At 41.9% G+C, this 26,244-nt stretch overlaps 1 protein-coding gene across 1 annotated transcript in view; it reads right to left on the bottom strand.

Annotated features, from left to right (window-relative positions):
- THBS1 (thrombospondin 1) overlaps window positions 1-20,775 on the bottom strand; it is an 85,962-nt gene extending 65,187 nt beyond the window's left edge. The window contains exon 1 of the mRNA XM_030214147.1: window positions 20,217-20,775. Within this exon, the coding sequence (XP_030070007.1) occupies window positions 20,217-20,283 (67 nt within the window). The 5' untranslated portion in view covers window positions 20,284-20,775. The remainder of the gene's footprint in view (window positions 1-20,216) is intronic.
- Between the last annotated feature and the right edge of the window lie 5,469 nt (window positions 20,776-26,244).

Raw genomic sequence — 26,244 nt, 5'->3', positions numbered from 1 at the left:
GATTTATCCTGTGAACGGAGGTTACGGGCGGGAACGTAAGGGGAGATGAGGGTAGAAAGATAGTGAGGGGCAGCAGACTGAGTGCATTTGTAGGTAAGAAGGAGAAGCTTGAATACAACTAACGCACATTAACAGCATTAGCATCCGCTGAGGGAGCACACTTTAGCAACTCTAGCTATTGTGTTAGGAGATTTTAATGTTCATTACGAAGAATTACTTACGACTGTGTATGCAAGATGTGAGTTATACTCAAATGGCTAATGAGGCAACTCATGTGGGTGGTCATAGATTTGATCATGTTTTTTTGTCAGTGAGTGCCATGAGCAGCCCTTAGATTGGAGGAAGTATCAAATACTTCAATTCCTTAGTCAGATCGTCATGTGATAACTTTTAAATAATATGGATATGTAACAAAGAGCAAAATTACTTCAGTTTAGCATAAAGAAGAAATTCTGGTAATGTTTACTTAGAGAAATTTTCGACATCAGCCCAATGGCGAAATGCAATGAATTTTTTGGTTAATGACTAAAATAGGGAATCATATTGGGCATATAATAAAATTGTCCATATGGTTTTGATGGAGTGGAGATCTAAATGGAAAGGGGGCATCATAATATAAATGAGACAAATTAATAAAGTTTGTAAAAGGTTGAAGATGAAATAGAGAAATAACGGATGAGAACAGTTGTAAGGAATGAAAATTTCAAGCCTCAGTATATTATATAAGAGAAAAGAGGTGAGGCAGAAATTTTGGCAAGAAAAAAAAAATTGTTCACAGAATCATGCAAAGGAGTTTTTTGTTTTTTTTAAATTGTGAGACAAATTACTATGAAATCTGGCCTTCACGCTTTATTTTGGTATGGTAAAGACTGACCAGGGTTAGGGTGTTGCAGTTAGTCCAAAATGCTGCTGCTGCTGCTAGGTTAGTCACAGGTGTAACATGAGCAACACATATCACGTCAATTTTGAGACAGCTACATTGGTTGCCACAGTTTAAGGTTCTTTGTTATGTGCACCAAGCTATCTATAGCCCTGCTCCATTATATTTGAAAGGTACCTTTTGTGTATATCGCTAAGTCAGAAGTCTGAGATCAGTGACAGCAATGAGTTTATCATCTGATGTAGTGTCTCAGGTTAGATATTGTGAGACCAGATCTGCTGCTTTCTCTGTGGCTGGGGTGCAGTTATAGAATGCATTAAAAGGTCAATTGAGATTGAGGAGTCCTTTTACTAAGCCGTTGTAAAAAGTGGCCTGCAGGAGTGCAAGTGCGTCTTTTGGGCATGCACTGGGCCATTTTTTACCTCATCTAGGAAAAAGGGCCTTTTTTAAAGGGGCCTGTAAATTGACGTGCACTAAAATTGAAACCAGCGTGTGTCCATTTCGGCCTGAGAACTTACCGCCACCCTGACCTAAGCGGTAAGGTCTCATGCGCTACCTGCGCGGAAAGCATGCAGCACACGCCAACTGCTGTTTCCACCGGGTGAGCGGCCCATAGTGGAAAATAGAAAAATATTTTATACCATGGGATTCGGCACATGTCAGATTTGGAATTACTGCCCAGCGCATGTGCTAAACAGGCGGTAGTGCCAATTTGGCATACACTGTATGCGTGTAGGCCAATATGCAGCTTAGTAAAAGGGGCCCTATGTGCTGAAATTTTGCATAAGTGGCTATTGAAGATTGCATTGTTTGTGGAGGTATTTATGTAAAGCTAGCATGTATTGGCACAGTTTTTGCTGCAAGTTCCTGAAATGGTATAACCACTTTGATTTAAGCAGTCTATAAATGTGAAAAATAAATAAATAGATTTGCAAATTTTCTGAGACTAAAGTAAAACTGAGCTCAGAGATTGGCTGAATTGGAACTTAACATACTTATTTTTAGAAAGTCAATTAGACACAAGACCAATGACAAGGTAGATATAGTAGACATCTCAGAAGTTTGGTGAAAGGAGAATAACTGGTGAAACACTAAGGTGCTCATTTTCAAAGCACAAAGACATTTCAAAATGCACTCCAAAATGTCTATCTGCCAAAAATGTCCAAATAGTAATTTTAGCAAGGCAGAAAAAAAAAAGCCCAACACTGCAGTTCGCCCAAATACCAAGGGGGCATGTTGGGGGTGGGTAGGAGACGTGTTTTGGCCATGCCCAAAAACAGAACACCCAACAGCAATAATCAAACAGGAAGAAACATCCAAGTTTTAGATTTAGGATGTCCTACGTTAGACCTAATTCAATAATGTCCAGGGGAAAAAAAAAAAAGGTGATCTGGTTGAGCAACTGACCACTGCAGGGATTAAGGCATGATCCCTTCATAATTCCTCAGTGGTTCTTGCCCCCCTTCCTTCTCTCTGAAAGTGAAACTAGACGGGAATACCAGGTTCTATGAGAGCCTCAGGTATTACCAGGGCTTTCTCTTGAGGGGGTACTGAGTACTGCACCTTTTCCATTGTCTGCTAAAATTGACCCATGGACCCCCAAGTTTTAATGAAAGAGGTCAGGCTCTACACACCAATTTTGCCTTGTCATAGATCCTGTGACTGGTTGCAGGGGACCTGGCTATTATGGGGTGGGTCCCTTAGGGATCACCCCACCCATGAAGGGTGGCCTAGTATTTGAGTACCAGCACCTTTTTTGCTAGAAAAATTGCACTGGGTATTACAGAGAAGTGTGAGCAGAAGCCTAGTGGACAGTGCAGTGGACTTTAAACCATGGGATTGTGTTTCAAATCCCACTTTAACTTTTTTTATTATTATTCTAATTGTGAGCCCTCCAGAACCAGAAATATTTATTTATTAGGATTTATTTACCACCTCTTTGAAGGAATTCACTCAAGGCGGTGTACAGTAAGCATAGATCAAACATGAGCAATAGGCAATTACAGTACTGAGGTAGCAATAAGGGCTCCCGCGTTAACCCGGCAGTAACCGGGCAGCTCTTAGCACTGCCCAGTTACCGCCGGGTACACTCCGGTGCTATTAAAAATTTTTTTTTATAGTGCTGGAAATGACAGCGCTAGGGGGGGAAGTACCGCTGGGCTGCTGCATTAGGCTGGCGGTACTTCCTATATAGCGAGCGGTAAGCCCATAATGATAGAGTGGAAGCCATAGCACTACCAGCAATAATGTAACACCATTTTTTTTTTAAAAAGGGCCCCGGGGGAATCCAGGAAACTACGGACCAGTGAGCCTGACATTAGTGCTGGCCAAAATGTTAGAAAGCTATTCTAAACAACCAAATTACTAAACACACAGACAAACATGGTTTAATGGGACAGAGTCAACACGGATTTAGCCAAAGCAAATCTTGCCTCACCAATTTGCTACATTTTTTTTGAAGGTGTGAATAAACATGTGCAGAAAAGTGAGCCAGCTAAGGTCATGTATCTAGACTTTCAGAAAACTTACGACATCCCTTGTGAGAGAGACTCATGAAAAGATTTAAAAGCTATTTAGGAAGCACCGGTACTTCCCACCCCTACCGCGCCGTCATTTCTGGCACTAAGCAAATTTGTAGTGCCAGATACTACCCGGCGGTGATCACTGACCGATTGCTGCCAGGTTAGCTTGGGTGCCCTTGCCTTCACCTCAATGGGTGGTAACATAGTAACATAGTAGATGACGGCAGAAAAAGACCTGCATGGTCCATCTAGTCTGCCCAAGATAAACTCATATGTGTATACCTTACCTTGAATTTGTACCTGTCTTTTTCAGGGCACAGACCGTATAAGTCTGCCCAGCAGTATTTCCCGCCTCCCAACCACCAGTCCCACCTCCCATCACCGGCTCTGGTACAGACCGTATAAGTCTGCCCTCCCCTATCCTAGCCTCCCAACCACCAACCCCTCTTCCCCCCACCTGCTCCGCCACCCAATTTCAGCTAAGCTTCTGAGGATCCATTCCTTCTGCACAGGATTCCTTTATGCATATCCCACGCATGTTTGAATTCCATTACCGTTTTCATCTCCACCACCTCCCGCGGGAGGGCATTCCAAGCGTCCACCACCCTCTCTGTGAAAAAATACTTCCTGACATCTTTCCTGAGTCTGCCCCCCTTCAATCTCATTTCATGTTCTCTCGTTCTACCGCCTTCCCATCTCTGGAAAAGATTCGTTTGCGGATTAATACCTTTCAAATATTTGAACGTCTGTATCATATCACCCCTGTTCCTCCTTTCCTCCAGGGTATACATGTTCAGGTCAGCAAGTCTCTCTTCATACGTCTTGGAACGCAAATCCCATACCATCCTCGTAGCTTTTCTTTGCACCGCTTCCATTTTTTTAACATCCTTCGCCAGGTACGGCCTCCAAAACTGAACACAATACTCCAGGTGGGGCCTCACCAATGTCTTATACAGGGGCATTAAAACCTCCTTTCTTCTGCTGGTCACTCCTCTCTCTATACAGCCTAGCAATCTTCTAGCTATGGCCACCGCCTTGTCGCACTGTTTCGTCGCCTTCAGGTCCTCAGATACTATCACCCCAAGATCCCTCTCCCCGTCCGTGCCTATCAGACTCTCCCCGCCTAACACATACGTCTCCCTTGGATTTCTACTCCCTAAGTGCATCACTTTGCATTTCTTCGCATTGAATTTTAATTGCCAAACGTTAGACCATTCTTCTAGCTTCTTCAGATATTTTTTCATGTTTTCCACTCCCTCCAGGGTGTCCACTCTGTTGCAAATCTTGGTGTCATCTGCAAAAAGGCAAACTTTACCTTGTAACCCTTCGGCAATGTCACTCACAAATATATTGAACAGAATCGGCCCCAGCACCGATCCCTGAGGCTCTCCACTACTCACCTTTCCCTCCTCCGAGCGAACTCCATTCACCACCACCCTCTGGCGTCTGCCCGTCAACCAGTTCCTAATCCAGTTTACCACTTCGGGTCCTATCTTCAGCCCGTCTAGTTTATTTAAGAGCTTCCTGTGGGGAACCGTGTCGAAAGGATGCATGCAGCTTTCAGCACGACGAGGATGAAGAAGTTAAAGAAGACTGTGGCTGGGATGGCGGGGGGTTGGGGTCCCCCGCCAGCTGAAGCAATATTTTAAAAAGCCGGCAGGAGGAAGCGGACCTTGGGGGTAGGTGACGGCGGTAGGGGGGTCCGGGGCGAAATCTGCGGGGGCCCAGGCCCCTGTGGCCCCAAGCAATTACGCCCCTGAATGTTACAGGGATCTGTACTGGGACTGGTGCTTTATAACAATAGTAAATGATCTGGAAATGGACCAAGAAGTGAGTTGATTAAGGGGCCCTTTTACAAAGGTGCACTGAAAAATGGCCTGCGATAGTTTAGATGTGTGTTTTGGGTGCATGCAGAATCATTTTTCAGCGCATCTGTAAAAAATGTGAGACTTTACTGCTAGCCATTGACCTAGCGGTAAAGTCTCACACGGTAACCCGGCGGTAATGACCTATGCGCGGCAAATGACACTTGGCACGCGTCCAATACGCGCGTCAGAAAATAAAAATTATTTTTAGGACATGCATATCAGATGCATGCCAAAAATGAAATTACCACAAGAGCCACGCGTGTAGATGCTTATGCAGTTTAGTAAAAGAGCCCCCAAATTTGTTAAATCACATGTGGACTGTATGAAATTGCAGGAGGACCTTATCAGACTGGAAGATTGGGTATCAGAATTGAAGATTACAATTAATGTGGACAAGCGCTAGGTAATGCACATGGAGAAAAATCTAGTTGACTATTGTGGCCTGTTAAACAAATAGAATATTAAGAATTATTAGGAAATGAATAGAAAATATATCAAAGAATATTAAAATGCCTGTGTATCACTCCATAGCGTGACCCCACCTTGAGTACTGTGTGCAATTCTGGTCGCAGCATCTCAACAAAGATATAATGGAATTAGAAAAGCCTCAAAGAAGTGCAACTGATATGATTAATGGAATGACTTTTATATGAGGAAAGGCTAAAGAAGATAGGGCTCTTGAGTTTCAAGAAGAGGCTGAGGGGGCACATGATAGAAGTCTACAAAATCCTGAACAGAGTGGATGGGTAAATGTGAATCAACTGTTTACGCTTTCAAAAGTACAAAGACTAGGGTGCACACCATGAAACTACATAGGAATACTTTTAAAACAGGAGAAAAATATTTTTTTCACTGACTGTATAGTTAAGCTCTGGAACTTGTAGCTAGAGGGTTTGGATAAATTCAGAGATAAAGTCCACAGACTGTTATTAAGGCTTCTCCCTGGATGTATGTTGCATGAAATCTTGCTACTTTTTGGGATTCTGCCAGGTACTTGTGACCTGGCTAGGTCACTGTTAGAAACAGGATACTGGGCCAGATGACACTTGGGTCTGACCCTGTGGCAATTTTTATATTCTTATGAGGCACTTCCTCAAGCTCCACCACTTGGGAAAGCTAGATAATCTAGAGAATGTAAGAGAGGGGTTTTTTTTTACTGCCATTCCTAGGTGTAGGAATTCTGTGCCAGAGAACACATGGCTTACTGATGATTTGGATTTAGAGTTCTTTCAGACTATGAAGAGTTGGCTTTTTGCTAGGCCTTCTTTTCATCATCAGGCTGTTACTAGTTTCCCAGGGGTTCATAGGGTTCACTTTCCCAGGTCATGTAACTGATATTCTAGAATAAGGGGATAATTTTATAACTGAGTACATGTGTAAATTTATATATGCTTACTTTTTCCTGTAGGGGTACTGGCAAAGTTTTCCAATCAGAAGTATTTACATATTTCCATTTTGAATATTTCTGAAAGGACTTTGGCAAATACCAATTTCCTGGGTTAATTTGCATGCATAGATGCAAATCACTTCCTAACACAATCCCTGGGAATGTCTCTGTTCAGTTCAGAAAAAAATCAAACATGTAAAGGCTTTACGAGGGTAATTTTATAACAGTGGGCTATCTTTAAGTGCCCAGAATGTTTGTACACAAGTATGTCAATGCTAATAATCTAGTTACACCAGTGGTTCCCAAAACAGGTCTTGGAGGCACTCCAGCCAATCAGATTTTCTGTATATCCACCATGAATATTCATGAGATAGATTTGCTTACAGAGGAGGCAGTGCCTGCAGATCTCTCTCATGAATATTCATTGTGGGTATCCTGGGGTGCCTCCAGGACCAGGTTTGGGAACCACTGGGTTACACACTAATTCTATAAGCTGGTGCCTAAATGCGATGGTGTGTAGCCTGGGCCGAGTGTGGGCAGGGTTACACATGTACGTAGGAGCCAACCTCTCAAAATGATTGGGAATGCTCAGCTCAGCACACATTCTATAAGGTACCGTCTAATTTCAGGCGGCAGGAACGCATATAAACCATCTCTTAGAGAATACCAACTAGCAGAACAGCATGCACCATGTTTTGATGGTGGGTACTTTCCCACTAGGCGTTTGCATGGGTGGAGATTGGGCAGGGCATGAATGGAGCATGCAAATATGTCTCATGATGAAAAAAAAAACAGTATGGGCTGTTAATCCTAAACAGGTAATCTAATACTCCAGAGAACTGAAAAACAGCCAAACACAATCCAAAGGGTTGGGTGGAATGAATGTAAATAAATGAGGAAAGTGGGAAATACCCTCAGAAACCATGGGGTAAATATTCCCTACTCCACTCATTCAAAAATGCCCATATAGGAGCATCATGCAAAATTGCCCATAATAGAGCACAAATATTAAAGATAACTGAGTTACAAAAACTGTTCAAGCTACAGCATGGCATGTGTCAACTTAGCTCAATAAATGCTGGCTTGACAACCCCACAGTTCAACTGTTGATTTTTGAATGAGTGGAGTAGGGAATATTTACCCCACGAAAGAAACTTGATCACGGGCACAAAGTCTTTTATAGTGTCTTGTTGATTAGACCTTGGCAGAAGCCTTGGTTTCTGAAGGTATTCCCCACTTTCCTCATTTCTTTACATTCATTCCACACAACCCTTTGGATTGTGTTTGGCTGTTTTTCAGTTCTCTGGAGCATGCAAATATGCACATAAATTATAGCATTCTATAATGTATGCATGTTCCGGCTAACATCTAAGTGTGATTTATACAAGCCATAGGGCTGGCATAAGTGATTGCACCTTATACGTAGGTGTATTTTCTGCTGACAGTATGAAGGTGGAGAAGCTCAAAAAGTCTGGGCACAAGGGAATTAATAAACATTATTAAAATGAACCACGACCCGACATGGGCTGTGTTTCGGCCAAATAGCCTGCATCAGGGGTCCAAAGGTGCATGTATATCCAACAGTATGCGCACATGTAGTTCAAATGCAGTCAAGACAAAGAATAAATGCAAATTCTAAACACACTGCTGGCGTTGCGTCTCACTGGCCCAGCTTGTACAACTTTCACTAGTATTCTGTACAGAAAAGACAGGCACTGCTTTCCTTTACAGAACAGGCGTTAAATAGGCATCTGCTTATTCTCATATATTAGGCAACCTGTTCTGGAATTACTTTCATAATTTAGAAGCATACAGGGGAAGAAAGGGAACCACTACAGCAATACCCCCTCATTCAAAGTGCTCTGCACAACCACATAGATAACACATTCCGAAGCCAGCCCTGAGCTGAGTCAGTATTGGATCAGCAGAGCAGTACTAGGAGCGAAAAAGGAAGCCACAATTCAGTAGCTGATTCAAGAGGGAAACCAAACCGAGCAACACATATCGTGTGGAAGTGTTCCCCCGCCCCTTCCAAACTCCATCCATCTTTCCTGTCACCTCTTCCTGCTGCTGCTGTCATGCTATTTCTTTGGGCTGATGCGAAATAATGAGCCCACTTGGTCAATCCCCACTGTCTCCCATGGGATGTAATGAGGGGATGATTAAATTATTTTTGTGAAAAAGGGAAATGATACTCCTCTCCATTCCTCTTTCAGTTATGGAGAGGACCTATAGTCAAGACTGTCAAAGAGGAACAGTTTTTAAGAGATTTTTCAGACAACGGCATCGCATAAGCCACAACTCCCTCCTGCTCTCCCATGCTCCTCCGGTAAAATAACTTATTATCTTGGTAACTATAGGACTGGAGAGAAGGGCAAAATGCCAGCTACTTCCCACCCTTGACCCTGCCCAACTAGCAAAGAAATCTTTCCTAAACTTAAACAATTTTCCAGCCTTTGTGTGTATAGTTTTCTATCCTCAGTCTCTGATTATTCTTGGTCTTCCCTTATGTTTTCTCTCTGCTTTCACGTGGCTTCTCTTTTATTAATTCTTTTCCAGGGTCCCCTCATTTATTATTCCCCCATGTGTTTTTTCTCCATAGCCTATCTCTCATCTCATGCCATTTCTCACCCTTTTCTCATCTTCCTCTCCTCTTTCTCTCAGCCCCTCTTTTTCTAATCCCACACAGCTACTCTCCATCTCTTCTAGCTCCTCTTCCCTGTGCAACTTGTGTTGCCTTTGCTTCCTCTCCGTCCTCTCTCCCAGATCATGCTTCCTCCACCACATCCCATGCTCTCTCCCTGAGTTTTTCTCACCCTCACAGCCTGTTTCTATTCCTCTCACCCAGCGACAGCAACATACCTACCTTATATGGCAACCGGGGCAGAACCCCCCCTTCCCCCTCCCCGTGGAGCAGGGGGCCAGCAGAGCTGACAGTGTGTGCCTGCTCCGCGCCCCCTCCTTGCTGCCGGCACCCAGGGCGCATTGAGCACAGTGACACTCCCAGTCCCTGTCCCCATAAACCAGCTTCTCTTCTCTTTAGAGATGCTTTCTGCTGCTCCAGCTCTTTACAGCACCATTCTCTCTCCCAGCCAGTAGCCCTTTTCAGTTCATTTCACCCCTTCCTAGCCCCTTTATTCCTTTCCCCATAGCGCCACTCCCAGTCTGTCCCCATTACCTAGCTCCTTGCAACTCCTTTCTGCCTTTTTCAGCCCTTCAAAGCAACATTTTCTCTCCCAAGCAATGACCTCTTTCAGTTCCCTTCACTCCTTCTTAGCCCCTTCTATTTATTTATGACATTTATATCCCACATTTTCCCGCATAACAGTAGGCTCAATGTGGCTTACAGATTCCGGAGAGGAGAGTACCAACTCCGGGAATATATACAGAGTGGAAAATAGAGTAACAGTAAGTGCAAGGAAGCTGATAATGTTCCAGAAAAGAGAATACAACTCTGAGACGAATATATAGTAGCATATAGAGAGAAGTAATCCCAATGAGGCTGATAAGTCTCCGGGGATGGGACCACAGCTTCTAGTGAGCAATACAGAGTAGGATAAGGGTAGAAGTACACTTAATTATAACTGGAGTGGTAAAATAGAATTATGTGGAAGGGGTATTGTTCATTTCTTAGATCGAAAGATGTGATGCATTGCTCATGAATTAGTTCGGGTTCTATTCTTCTCAAAGTACTTACCTGACATTTATTTTTAATTTTTTTTATTTAGAAAATGTAATATATTATACATTCAATAAACCAAATTGAATGACAGAAATAGAATTTAAAAAAGGAAGTGTTAACTATGGGAACTGCCAAAACATTTAACAAGCCTTCTCCATATTAAAAAAAAAAAAAAAAAAAAGAATCCTGAAGTTGTTTAGAGGTGAGGGAAACAGAACATTATCCACTAAAGTACAAAATAAAATCAAGGCCATTTTTTAAAACTCAATTTTCCCAGGCCAAACCAAGACTCAAGATTTTAAGGCCAATAAAACCGTTCTTCGGACTTGGATCCAAAAAAGGAATCAGGAAAAAGCACTAAACAATGCTCCCATAAACAGATCTCTCACCTGTCCAAAGGCATAATTTCAATATTATAATCTGATCAGGGCAATAACGTTCTTAAAGTCACTAAATCCATAGAATTCTCCAGAAGAACCATCAAAGAGTCACTTTCTCTCAGTTTCTATATAGTACAACTAAGTTGCACATGCAAATCCAGTCGTATTCTGGATTTGCACACACAACTTAATTAGCTAGCAAGCTAATCAGCACTAATTGCCAATTAAGAAGCACCTGTTGACACTAATTGACATTAACAACTAAGTGTGTCTAAGGATAAAGTAATGCGTGTAAGTTCTAATGCGCATAGTTGAAAAAGGGGCGTGGCCATAGATGTTGAATGGTCAGGTCATGGGTGTTTCTAAAAACTGTGCACGTTGTTATAGAATACACCCAGCTAAAGATTTCTTCCTCCTCAGGCAGCCAGCACTCTTCCAAACAGCAGCTGGCAGAACTTGCCTCGAGCTAATGTCGCCACCGGTAGGTCGCGTGTGCTCAGTGCTTGCGCATATATGAAAACTGAGTATGTGCAGAGGGGCTGGTGTCAGCATCAGTTCAAAGCAAGCACTGCCAGCTGCCATTTGGAACAGTTCTGGCTACCTAAGGATGAGGAAGTCTTCAGCTGGCAGGGTTTAGGGATCCCCGCCAGCGACAGCAAGAGTGCCACAATTTTGGGTGGGCCTGAGTCCAAATTGAATGGAGGAATGCTCGATGATGGACATTTTGCTCACCATTGACTATCAAATCCACCTCCCCTGTGAAAAAGTTTGCTTTTTAGAACAAAATCCCTTCTACCTTTTATTGAGTGTATATATTTACAAAATTTGCCATCTATACATGTCTGTGCCACAATAATTATTTAGGAATTTGTTTTAAATTCTTTATATGCTGCAAATACACACACACATGCCCCTGCCAAATATAAAATTGCAGCTTACATATTGGTGCTACATACGCAGATATGTTACCTATCTGGAAACACATATTATTTGGGCAGGTTTGTTTATAAAAATTGCCAAATGTCTATCTTTGGCTAAGACTTGCAGAAATATTTGTCTGTAACCCAACTTAAGCATCCTTTTTTGGCTCTCACCCTATTTTTATAAAATAATCTTCTTGGCACTAATTTTATATATCATTTTCTGCAGGTGAAGCCTGTTTAACATGTAGAACCAAGCTCTACTGAACATGCTGGTGTAAATATGCCCGCTAGTAAGAAGATACATATCTATATACCAGGAGTTCTCAACCCACTCCTCGGGACACACCCAGCCAGTCAGGTTTTCAGTATATCCACAGTGAACATGCATGCAATAAATCTGCATGCTCTGCCTCCATTGTAGGCAAATCTGTCTCATGCATATTTATTGTGGATATCCTGAAAACCTGACTGGCTGGTTGTGTCCCGAGGACTGGGTTGAGAAGCTCTGTGATATGCACACTAAGCATGAAGCTTCTCCGGGACATAGATTGGTCAGAACAGGGATGGTGTAGCAATGTAGACACATCCTATATAATAATTTGCACCTCCAACGTTCCATGTCTGGCTGCCTGGGATCGTAACATCTCCTGACTTCAGCCAGCCTTCAGCGTTCCATTCCCCCTCACTGTCCCGCCCTCGCGTCAAGACGTAATGACATCAGAGGGCGGAACAGTGAGAGGGAAGGGAATGCTGGAGGCTGGCTGACGTCAGGAGACGTTATGAATGGAACGGAAGCCAGCACCAGTCAGCCAGAGAACGTTCAGGTACAAATCGAGGGGAGGGAAAAGAAGAATCGCTGGACATGGAGGGGAGGGGAGAGAGAAAAAAAAAAAAAGCTTACATGACAGCCTTCCTAGAGCCTGTTTCATTGTTGAGGAAACTGGCATGGTTCCACTAGTATTTTATAAAATATGAAAGCATACACACAAAGGGCAATTCTGTAAACTAGGCATTAAAATTTATGCATGCATTACGTATTTATGTGGCATTTGCTAGCATGCTGCCTAAGGAGTGGAGGAGTAACCTACTGGTTAGTAACATAGGGGCCCTTTTACTAAGCTGTGTAAGCATCTATGCACGCCCAACGCACACCAAAATGGAGCTACCGCGTGGCTCTTGTGGTAATTTCATTTTTGGCACGTGTCCGATACGTGCAGCCGATAATTATTTTCGGATGCACATATTGGACATGCACCAAGTCGCATTTGACGCGCTTAGATCATTACCACCCTTTACTGCGTGAGACTTTACCGCTAGGTCAATGGCTGGCGGTAAGGTCGCAGACCCAAAATGGATGCGCGGCAATTTTGATTTTGCTGCACGTCCATTTTCGGCAAAAATTTTAAAAAGGCCTTTTTTACAGGTGCGCTGAAAAATGGATCGGCACATGCCCAAAACCCACATCTACACTACCACAAGCCATTTTTCAGCATACCTTAGTAAAAGGACCCCATAGTAAATGACGGCAGATAAAGACCTGAACATTCCATCCAGTCTGCCCAACAGTCACAATCATTATCAAGTCATGATTAAACAAGGAATCTAATATAAAATATTTGATCATTGTCTCTCTGGCATTTCTGGGACACAGACCGTAGAAGTCCGCCAAGCCCTTTCCTTAGGTTCCAACTAAAGTTGCCGTCGAAGCCCACTCCAGCCTATCCAAATCCATCTTGTCATTTCCAGACACAGACAACAAAAGTCCGCCCAGCACTGTCCTCATGTTCCAAATTACTGAGTTTCCGTCAAAGCCCTCTCCAGCCTTAGTTCTTAACAGCTGGAGTCGCCATATAAGCACCATTTGACATGCAAACACATGCAACCATTTAAGTTGTTTTTAAAAATAGCATTCATTTTCTAATTAGAGATCCTCTGTATTCATCCCACGCCATTTTGAATTCTGTCACTGTTTTCTTTTCTCCATCACCTCCCTCGGGAGGGCATTCCAGTGCAGCAGCCTGAGAACCTGGGGAGCCGTGTTCGATTCCCACTGCAGCTCCTTGTGACTCTGGGCAAGTCACTTAACCCTCCATTGCCCCAGGTACAAAATAAGTAGTACCTGTATATAATATGTAAACCGCTTTGACTGCGACCACAAAAAGGCACGTTCCATTCCCTTTCCCCTAGCACTATTATGCAAATGCCCGATAAACTTACATGGCATCTATTTTCAATGGGGCGTACACAGGAGTGGAGCATGGGTGGGACGTAGGAGGGTCTCCCACTTACGTGGAAATTTACACAATACTGTAAGTTACACGTGTTCCTGTCTCACTTAGGCGCATCTAGGCCAGATTGCTCTTGTATTTTGTAATAGCTCTCTCTCAGCACCTAAATGAGAGATCCCATTTACAAAATTACTCCAATTGAGTACATGCACAATTTATACCTTTTTTTTTTGAGCAGGTGTAAATTTGTGCGAGAGAATTTCTGCACTGCTGGAGGTAATTTTATGAGCCTATTTTACAAAAGGCATCTAGGCAGCTGCTTAAGATGTGGGAAGTGGGCAGTGTTTGCTGGAGGCTGGAGAAATATGTAGTCCACTGAAGATTGCATTGAGTAAACCAAGATAAGGGCCCTGTTTACTAAACCACACTGTAGACGTGCTAGCATTTTCAGTGCGCACTAAAAATTAGCACGTGTTAACGCTAGAGATACCCATATAGTCCTATGGGTGTCTCTAGCATTAGCGTCGCTAATTTTTAGATTGTGCTAAAAACGCTAGTGCACCTTAGTAAACATGGTTGTAAGTGTTTGAGTGGTTAACTTTGTTATTCAGGGTCTTTACATGGACAATTTTAAGTAGTTTTGATAGTTAATGAATTTTTAAAGTAAAACCATACAGAAAAAAATTGGACTAACTAATGATTAGATTGAAGAAGCAACAGTATTGATAATAAATTGATGGTCCTTAAAAAAAAGTTCCAAATATCTTGGTATAGAGAGTTTGACTTTATAAAGTAACAATTATACCTGGTGCGTTTTTTGGACATTTCACATAAGTGCACTTTTATAAAATAATCTCCCCCTTCCCTCAACATGACTAGCTGGACTAGTTGCTATGTTTTCTGACAGGTCAAAGCTCAGATAGCGAAAAGAAGCACCAGGAGCCTTCAAAATCAGGACACAATTTCTTTAATCATGTAACTTGAACATCAATTCTTTCCTTAGTGACCCTTGTTTCGGCACACAGTGCCTGCGTCAGGGGTCAAATAAGCTGTGACATCTAAGAAGTAACGGAACTTTTTCCTTTGGAGATGACATGAATTGTCCCGATGACAAATACTCAGTGGAATTGGCGCAAAGATGGTCCCTTCAAGCTCTGTTGGGTCACTAAGGAAAGAACTGATGTTCAAGTTACACGATTAAAGAAATTGTGTCCCAAGTTTGAAGGCTCCTGGTGCTTCTTTTCGCTATTTGGACTCTGTTCTGTACTTTGGACCCCCCTCTGAACTGTTTTGAGGCCAATGCTCAGAACCAAACATGGGCGCTAGAAGTGATTAGTGCCAAATTAGTGTCCACATTAGTGAGTGCAGAATGCTCAGAGGTTGTAGGTGGGAGACATTGAGTGCACCAAAGATTAGCACAAATAGCATGTCAATGTAGTGAAATGGATGTTAAAAAGGTCATTTCCTATCCCTTCCCAATGCTCAGAGAACAGCGCACAAAACAAAGCCGCCCTTACCGCTGAAAAAACATTAATTCCTGCTTGGAGCAGGCGTGTTTGAAGAGAAGATTTCACATGATTTTTTAAAAAATCTACCAGTTTTTACACAATTTGGAAGCCAAAGGAAGCACGTGCAAGCCCCTGAGCGCTGGCAGCGAGAAACGAATGTGTTCAAGTCAGAACAAACCTCAAGATGAAAGCAGACATTGGCACCTGTTTCCTGCGTTTAAATATAAGCCTTCCAAGTAAAAAAAAAATTGAAACGCTTATATTTAAAGGTGCTTCACTTTTGGGTTTGCCAGGCACATATGCACAGGAGCTGAGCTTACTGCAAAACTCTTCTGCGCATGCGCCAAGCACATTCCCCCCTTGCTTTCGCTTTTACAGCGCGCATATAATTTGATCATCATTTCCTTTGAGCACTGGCATGCCAGGTGTATGTGCTATTCTGGCAGTAAGCGCAGTGCTGTCAGCTTAGGGGGGGGGGGGGGAAATTCTGAGCACTGGTCTGAGTATTCTACAGTTTTATTATTTTATCAAATCATTCTTTTGGTTTAATATGCGACTGTTTTTGTAAATTTCTGGATATTTGTTCTGGTTTCTTTCTTATTGTGATCCACATGGAACTGTGGAGGATATTGCGGAATACAAGACTAAAATGTAATGTAAAGTCTTGGCCAGCCATTCCTCATGCTTTTATATTAATTACATGCTTGGCAGGATTTGTCACATTTATTAATTTACTTTCTTTTTTGTATCTCATTACATTTAGTCTTTAAGGTCTTGATAAGTAATTCTTCCACTTATTCATTGGCTATCTGGGAAGGAAGCAACAAGGGGAATAATCAAATTTCAGATGAAACAAAAGCCTTCAAAGTAGTTAACACAGAAACGGATTGTGAGCAGCGGCACACGATCCTTGGCAGACTGGAGAACTGGGCATTTAAACTACACATGAAATTGAATGTGAGCAAATGCAAAGTAATGCACATGGGAAAAATATTCTTAACTACAGGTACCCAATGCTGGATTCCTCTTTAGCAACTACCACTCAGCCACTGTGAGCAACGCTTCACACTATGTGGTGGTGGATGAAAAAGCAAACAGAATGCTTGGAAGTTTTTGGAAAGGAAAAGAGGATATCATTAACCTACATTGTCACACTTCCTCCAATTTAATCTGCCCTATCCTCTGATGTGTTTCATACCCTGGTGCCACTATGTTTCATTGTTTGTCCTTGTTCCACCAGGTCTTGGAGATGCCTATTAGGATTATATCATCATTTACGCTAATATCACAATTTATACTTTAGATGTCAGACAACTGAAAGTACATTTTCTCATTTCTTTTCACAATACAATTAGCAGTTGATACAGGTAATTTGAAAACATTCCTGTTTATTAGCTTATTAAGTCCACCTGGGCTACCATAGCCTCTCTGGGGATCTCTACATCCTTGTTGTTGACAGTATCCTTTGAACTTGAGGGATTGCTGGCTTTTCCCTTTTATTTACTTGAAAAGCTGCTCTATATTCTTTTTTATGAGCCAGCAAACAGATTGCACCCTAGTTAAAATAGCGATATCCCGAGTAGGACATCCTTCTTCAAAATGTTCCCCAATTTCATACAAATCTAAACTTCATTTCCTTGTATCCATAAATGCCAGCCCTATGGGTGCTAGAGCACCCCCCCCCCCCCCCCCCCCCCCCAGTTCTGAGCAGTGTGTTCAGGCTTCTATATATAATCCACTCATTGAGACTTTGCAGCTCAGCCTGCTTCTGGTGTCCATGTGGAATTGAGAACATTTCTGAGAACACTACCCTGGAGGTTATTATTATTATTATTTATTGCATTTGTATCCCACATTCCCCCACCTATTTGCAGGCTCAATGTGGCTTACATAGATTTGATAGCATTGTCATAGTTGGATATCAGATACAGTTAGAACTGTGTATTGCTTAAGGAAGGGAGAGGGAAGAAGGAAGATAGGTGATAAGGTAGTTTTAGAGGGTGTGCGTTCATAATTGGGTGCACTTAGTGAGGTTATAGGTTTTCATTGTAGGCTTTGTTGAAGAAGAATGTTTTCAGGTTCGTTATTCCTATATTTGGCTACCAGAACTTTCTACCTCATGCACTGTCTAAAATCCTGTTTAGCTAACACGTAAAGTTTCCTTCCTTTTTGCCAATCAAGTTATTAAGTGATCTTCATACTCACCAGTCACTCAGCTATTTATAATTCTAATGTCTGAATGACTAATAATAATGGCTGTTCTGACCCTTCCCCTCTGGACACATCGCCTGTAAAACACATACTCAGTGTGAAGGGATAACGGAGGCAGGTTCTAGGATTACTTCCTATCATACACCATGCTCTCCTTCCTGTTGAACTTAGAAATATAGAAAAATTGATGCTGATAAAGACTATGAGGCATATTTTCAAAGCACTTTGGGAGGCTAAGTTCCATAGGTTTCTATGGAACTTTGGGAGGCTAAGTGCTTTGAAAATGAGCTTGCATATGGTTTATCCAGTCTACCCATCCAAACCAACTACTAAACTCTGGGTTTGTACTGTGCTTACATCTTGCTCCACCAAAACAGCAAACAGGCTGCTAGAATGGAGGTGAAACTATTCTACTATATTCCAAAAGGTCTCTTGGGGGCAATTTCTCCAAATGAGTTAGTTTTATGCACCAAACTATTCAAAAACAGGATCAAACTGGTACCCTTACCACTAACCTACCTCAAAAAACAGTTTGCATTTGGACCATTTCACTGACAGATACATAAAGAACTTCTTTTACAAATACAAGGACCTCAAAGCCTCCTAGTGAGACTGTTCATTCCGGAACAATTCCTCCCTTGTTGATTATGTCTCCACTATACCAGGAGCAAAATTTTATCATTGGTTATTCTATACTACCCATCCATCCTTCTATTATGTGATACTTAATTTCCTACTTTACATAACAAAATTCTGTGTTACCTATTACTATGTAAGCCGCATTGAGCCTGCTTTTAGTGGGAAAGTGCGGGATACAAATATAATAAATAAATAAATAAATAAAATATAGGATAAAAAACAAACCAATGAAATAAACTCCCGTTACAGAGAAAAATCATTGGTTCCTCAAAAAACTCCTATGAATAAATAATGAATATCTGTGAGAAAAAGTGTCCGAAATTCTCAAAACTAAAAAATATGTAATCCAGGTCTAACCATTTAAACCCAACCACTCTATTTAAGCAAGCAGGGAATATTTAACACACCATGACAGGAATGAACCTCATTCCTAAGCCAGGGCATATGGAGAACGATCTCAGCCTCTCAAATTTACTGCTAAAATCATAAAACGTGCATGGTGTCAAAGAACGCTTCCATTTGGAATTTGTATCACCTTTGCACAACCTATCCAGGTGTGCTAGGAAATTCTTTTTGATCAAGCCTGTGGCACCCAAATCAATGGGAATTATTTCTGTATCTTTCTGACCCTTTTTTTTTTTTTGTCTCAGAGTGCATTTCTTGGTACTTGAAGATCTTCTGTCTCCACATGATTTGGAATCGCTTGGGACTGACACCTCTATGACTGATGCCATTCTGGTGTTTTTCTATGTCCAGTTTTCTTGCAACCAGCTTTTTATCTGCCAGGATGGAGATATCCCAGGTGATCATAACCTCTTTGTTTTTTCACAGTTCTCTTAGGGTCATGGATCCTAATGCTTTTCTGAATACAGTGATATTGTAATGTTTACAGAGTTACCAATGGATCAGACATGCCACCTTGTTGTACCTTCCAAATAAAAACGTCCTGCCATTTGCACCAATCTGACAGCTTAGCTCACAGCACCCACAAACTCAACCAACCTTCCCCACCCCCATGAGACAGATAATTATATATAAAGATGTAGGTGTGTGTGTAGATTTGTGCATGTAAAGATGTAGGTGTGTGTGTGTGTGTGTAGATTTGTGCATGTAACACAGCAAAATACTGGGTAGCTCTCTTCAGCTTTTTCTTTTTAAGTTGTAATAAAAGTTGACCTTTGGTAACTTGTTGATGTGTGTGTGATTTTGCAATAACCAGTTTCTTCGGGTTTTAGTGAGAGTTAATTTTGCTCTTGTTTGTGTCAGGCATCAGTAGAATTCTACTATGCAAAATTTCCCCAATCCCCTCATTTGGAAAAGACTATATATCAACTTTACTCATCTTGTGTGCAAAATGTACAAAATGAATGCATTACAGGTGTATATTCTAAATCGACCACAAAATAAGAATGCTAAATTACTGACTCCCTTCCCCTTACACCCCATACTCTTACATCAAGTAAAAACAACTTTCAAATGGCATAGCAGTGGCATTTTGGGGCACAAGAAAAGGTAATGTCAAAGCTCCGCTGAAATGCACTGGACACATTCTCTCCCCCCCCCCCCCCCCCCAAATGATCATCTTAAAATTAAATTAAGGGCTATCTCTACACATTACAGGGGAACTGCCCCAGTGCTCCAAGGCTACCCGGCAGACAACAAAGTTGCAAATGAACAAGGAATGCACCGATATAAATAAATTTGGAAAAGTGGGGCTCATGTTCAATCAGTCACGGGTCTTCTGAAGTGCCTCGCTATGTGGGCTCTTTCTAAAATTGTTGATTCATTTTAATTTATGCCACAGCAGACACAGATCTGCGATCACGGGCTATTACAGGATTATGCACAACCACCACAAGATAAATCAATCTTAGACATGGACACAAAGTGAGATACAAGATCGGCCACAGAAACAAGCAAAAGCCAAAAAAAAACATAGAGGCAAGCACCGGCAGAGGTTTAGATTGAACCTTCAGACAAGTTCTCACCTTGGATATGACCGCTTGCACAAACAGTCAATAGCAGAAGGGAGAAAACGGCCACAAATAAATCCATCCCTACCGCACAGCGCAGGAAGGAAATTCCAGCACAGTTTATGTCCCGCTATACGCACGACCGAGTTGGTGGTGCAGCCACCAGACCCTAAGAAGCCTCTTGTCTCCTCTGGAGGAAAGTGAAATTCAAGTCCCCAAAGGGAACTTAAAAAGTGTTCCCTTTGTCTGTCTCCGCTTTCTTTGTGCTCTTTGAGGAGTCCCGAAGACCTGCGAAGCCCCCTTAGCCCTAGCCGCTTTGTCTTGAACTCTTAGCACTCGCCCTCCCCTCTGAACGCGGCTCTTTGCTCACAGCAGCTCTTTAAAGGGGCTTCTCACATTCCTTAGACGGCAGCAGCCAATCAGAGGCCGACTGCTCCTGTTACACAAAGAGAAACGGCACAGTCTTGGAAAGGGGGTGACGCACGGCTCAGGAATTTCACAATCTGGCATATCTAGGTATCGTAGCTCAAAAAGCTGAACATCTATCAATTTCAGTTCCCGGGAGACAGCATCCAAACAACCTGGCCTTTCAGAGTTTTCTACCGCAGGAAATGACATCATTTCTGCAGGCTGCCTGCAAATAAAATACAGAGTTTCAGACTGTCCTGGATGCCAGAGGGAAATATTGGAAGTTAAAGTAATATAAGTCCATACCGCATCACAGCAGGTGGCAGTGCTGAGCTAATAGAAGGCTGCATTCAAGGGGTTGAACTCCTAGCCCTTTACTGGAAAATAAAACTTGCTAATTCTTAAATTACACCATAACCAGAATAAAGTGGTTTCTTGTACTAGTCCCTGATACTGTGCAGTGTTCCAGCAGCCAATCTTAATTGGTTTACTTATTTTATATGCTGTAATTTTTAGGCTCTGAAATTAGGCATAGGCAACTTAGATTGTGAGCCCTCTAGGGCATATAATGTGTACAGCGCTGCGTACGCCTAGTAGCGCTATAGAAATGATTAGTAGTAGTAGTAAAGACAACTGCTTAGGGTGCCAAATGTTGAAGGTACCAAGTACCCAGGCCAAAAAGGAATCTTCTCCCACTTACTTTAAGGCCCTCCACTGCCACCGCTCTCTGGCCTAAGACACCCACTCTTGATTCCTGTTCTCCAAGGGAGTAAAGACGTTGCTTGCTTGTAACGGTAGTTCTCCTTGGACAGTTGATCATCTAGCCACACAACTGAAGTGACATCTAGGTGACTTACTGACCCGGCCTTCAATAGCACAGAAAACTCTAAGAGCTGTCTGTACATGTGCTAACTGAGGAAACCCAGTGAGTTGAGAAGATTGTCATCTGCAATGCTTGGACAACTATTAGTGGAGTGCGACCGATGAATAGCCAGTCATCTAGATATGGAAACGTGATGTGACCTTGCTGACAAAAATGGGCTATTATTATGATTACACTTTTAGTGAAGACTCTGGGTGCAGAAGTGAGACCGAACAGGAGAACCTTGTACTGGTAATGAGTATTTTGCACAGTGAAACGAAGGTATTGATGCAAATCCGGATGTATCGGGATATGTAGATAAGCATCCTTGAGGTCCAAGGATGCTAGCCAAACTCCTTGTTGCAGGAATGGCAGAATGTTCATCAAAGTACACATGAGGAATTTCTCTTTCTTGATGAATCTGTTGAGCATCCTGAGGTCTAGAATAACTCAAAAATCATTCAACTTTTTTGGTATGAGGAAGTACCTGGAATAGAATCTGCTTCCTTCTTGATCTGGAGGTACCAATTCGATTGCTTGCGCTTGCAACAACCTGTTCACTTCCAGTTGCAGAAGGAGTGAATGAGCCTCAAGGTTTCTGCTTGCTGCTGGAACATGTGTTGGTGGATAATGATGAAAGTTTATCCGATAACCCTGTTCTATCACTTGCAGCACCCATGAGCTGGTTGTTATAATCTTCCAAGCATTGTAGACAATTGATAAACGACCTCCAACTGGTAAAGCAGCATTTATTAGGATGTCAAAAACTAGGATTGGATTTTGGATGTTGGGGATTAACAACTTTAGGTTGTTTTCTGTCCTGAGCCTTAGATGAGAGATAATGTTTCTGTCTAGACTGCTTATTCTGATAATTAGGTTTTTGATATGGGTAAGAGCATTTATTAGAAAACCTGGACTTACACTGTTAATAAGGCAGATGTTTGTATGCAGTCTTAGAACTCTTGGACTGATCTTCCTTCAAGGTGTCTAGTGTTGTGCATTCCTCTTTAACACTATCAATTATTTCTGCTACCTTGGGTCCAGAAGGGCTATCTCCTAAACATGGAAAATCCGCCACTTTATCAAAGAGATCTTTAGCCAAAGCAGAAGAATGTAACCACGTCATGTGCATAGCTATGGAAGTTGCTGCTCCATGCACTGCCATTTCATAACTATCAAATGCTGCCTGTATCATAAACTGAGAGCACAGTTTTAGATCCTGCATGATGGTAGGCAAAGTGTTAGAAGTTGACTTGAAGTATCTTGTAATTTAGCAATATTATCCATGACAGTATATAAATATTGCACATAGTGAAAGGAATGAACCATAATCCTGGCCTGAAGAATAGTGTTTTGATATAATTTCCATCCTAACAGATCCATACATTTGAGAACTTTATTTGGATGATGGGGCATACAGTACTTTCTTTTCCAGTCTTATGCTTCCTCATTGCCAACTTAACTACCACAGATTAGTGTGGAAGTTGTTGGTTGCCATGCCCTAAAACACTCTGTCTGGACGCTGTACTTATTGTCCAAAAAAGCATTTAGTAGGGCGTATAGTATAAGGAGTAGACCTAATTTGCTTGTGTTGATCTTCCTAAAGTCTCTCAATGGGAAGAAGTACAGATTCTTTATTAATATTTAGGTATTTCAACACAGAACATTTTTCTAGCTCTGTAGATGAAGCATGAGATGCTGTTGGTAACTGAAGTACTTTAGTCATCTTCAGCAGAAACTGAGGATATGCACAGTCTTCCTTGTGTTGTTGAATAGAAGAATTCACAGGGAGATCATTGTTTAAGTCAGTAATACTTGATCTTTTCCCTGGAGATTCATGAGAGATAGGAGATGAATTCCTAGAAGGTGATCTGACCTCTGATATGAAATATGTCTCCACCAGATGTGATCTGAGAGAAGTCCGTTGAGGTATAGATCTTTGAGTAGTTGTAGCTGCCAATGAATTTTCTGAAGCAGTTGGAATATGCTGCTTTAAAAATTGAGCCACTAAACGGAAACAAATTTGGCTGAGACAGTTTTGAGGGTTGGGTATGATAGCAGAGGAACTTGCTGTACTGATGGAGCTGTTAATAGTATTATTTGTTTGGGTAGACAGCACCAATTTGAGATATCTAGTATGAGCAGATCGACATTTATGGCATCTATCATGACTAGAGTGGTGTACATACCTATGCCTTCTGTGTGAGACAGACGTTTTGCTTCTAGAGTAGGAAGAGCAGCACTGTTTGCTTTTTCTATGAGAAGAAGGTAATCGACTTCGAGAAGTAGATGAGGTCGACAATGTCGACGAACTTCTACTTACCCGACTTTGGGCTGATGTCAAGGCACGGGTGTTAAGTTGTCCAGATATCATTATTGATCTGAGTTTGGCTGTGCCAGAATCAGCTGACACCTCATTTGCTGGCTGATCAAGATTCTGCAGGGTCCCGGCAGTACTGACAGTGATGCCATGAGAAGCATCTGATGCCAACTGCTGTTCAGGGATACCCTGATCCTGTCCCCCGAGCATAGAAGCAGGGGGGGGGGGGGGGGACAGAATCTGCAAGTGCAGCATGTTGTGGAATAGATGAAATCTTCATTTGTTTCACTATATGTTTAGTTTTTGCCTTCTTCTTTAGCGATGTAGCAGTTCCTGAAAAAGGTTGAGATTGGCATAAGTCTTTGAGCATAAATAGCCGAATCTATAACGACATTGCTGACATTGTTTTACAGTCAGCACAGTCTTTTGCTATATGTTGTTGCCCAATGGAGACATTTGATATGGGGATCTGTGATCGACATCTTACGATGACAGGATTTAGAACCTTTGAACCCCGGCTTTTGCGACATGATGAAAAAAATATTTTTTTTAACAATACAAACTATAAGGAATCCAAAAAGTAAAAGAATCTAACTAAGTATTTATTTGTGAGGAAAAACTAGAAGTGCAGCGGGTCTAATGAAACTTCAGACTAAATAAAACTGAGTCTACAGGGGATGTGTACGGTGTTTATATTATAGACCTGTGAAGGGAAGGTTAGCACATGCGCAGAGAGCTCTTAGAGTTTTCTATGCTATTGGAAGGCCGGGTCAGTAATGTCACCCAGATGTCACTTCAGCTGTGTGGCTAAATAATCACACTATCCATGGAGAACCCCTTCACCTCTTCGAACTACAAGGGAGGATCTATGCTCTCACCCTCCAGTTCTGCCTATGGGCACCTAAATCTTAAATCTGATCCTGGTAATTTATAATTTTAGGGATCTATATTCAGCTGTCGGCAGTGTGTTTTGTTCACTGCTGATGGTAGTTATTCCTAGATATTCAAAGCTGGAACCTGTGCGGGCTTCAGCTTTGAATATCCAGTTATTTTTAAGCGGGCTAACACATAACTACTTAAGTCAATATTTATCACTTAAGCGTCCATGGGATACTGCATAATAGGTCAGACATTATGCATTGCTATTTATGTGCTAACCCTGGCCACTTAAGGGTTGAATATCAGCACTTAAGTGGCCAAGTGCTTACTCCATCCCAGAACACCCACAAGATAGCCGGCTTTGTGTTTCATGCTAACCGCGATATTCAGCACCATTTAGCTGTTAAGTGGTGCTGAATATTAGCCCTGACCACACGATTTAACTGATCAGCGGCCGGCTAAATCGTTCTGAATATCGGGCAGTTAGTGTTCAAAATTCTTTATGGACTTTGCAACAAGTACATAAACCAAACATGTAACAATTCTGTACAGATGCACTGCTTGTAAGCGCAGACAGAGAATTGCATTGGACCTTTTTCCAAGTATTCTGCCATGGTCTGCCATATTTGACAACTTTTATAAGTTTTAAAAGCCTTTCTTTTCTGTAGCAGCTATCTTGTATTTATGCATAACATTCACCATGTCCTACCACTTATTTACATCAAGAGAGATTGTTTGGAATTTTAGCCTGAGCTTCGATTTCCAGGACAGCATCCCTGCTACTTTAAAAATAATGTGCCTCTCTACCAGCCCTCATCCCTTCCTTTCCCATAAGTAGTGTGGTTGCAGTGCTCACCAACAAATCACATTCAGCTAAAAATCTATTTAAATTTACCATGATTACTCCATGCTGCCCAATCATTTCTGACCCAAGCATGAGGCAAGTAAATGTGAGATATACTATCCACTGAATTGGTATATCAGATATGCAAATGGACAGTAGCAAGGGTTGAATTCTTAATGCATAGTTCTCCTGCTCTCACTTTTTATGTTTTCAGCATGCTGTTTTCCAGTTTGAGCTTTGTCGAGGTTGCGAAACATGCAGCAATAGCATCTGGCAAAGCTCCATTTCTGGAATTCCGTTCAGGGCCTGAGATTTGTGTTTTGGTCTACGATTCTATGGTATTATCTGCTAGAGATACCTAGCTGTCTGTCTGCAGTTATCCTTTTTCCTGTCTTCATCTTCTTTCTTCTCCTTACCTGATTTTTTCCCTCTCACTCACTCACTCACTCAGATACCATTATTGAACAGGCTTTCACTGCTTGGCATGGGGCACCAAAATAAAGATGCCCACTTCCAGAATTGCCCGCTTATACATTAAATCATGCATGGATGTTGTTTAAAAATATCATCCTAAAGCCTCTACCAGATATATTTAAAAATTTTTGAAGAAAGGCCAGATGACAACTGGCATGATTAAGATGAAAGAGGCTATTAAAGCCAAAAGAACACCCTCTACCCCATTCTATTGTTGATTTCAGTAAAATGGGGGAATATCTAAAGAAAGAACTGA

The sequence above is a fragment of the Microcaecilia unicolor genome, chromosome 9, assembly GCF_901765095.1.
Source record: "Microcaecilia unicolor chromosome 9, aMicUni1.1, whole genome shotgun sequence".
Lineage (NCBI taxonomy): Eukaryota > Metazoa > Chordata > Amphibia > Gymnophiona > Siphonopidae > Microcaecilia > Microcaecilia unicolor.
The sequence above is the reverse complement of the archived record's forward strand: the minus strand, read 5'-3'. Positions and strand labels throughout refer to the sequence as shown.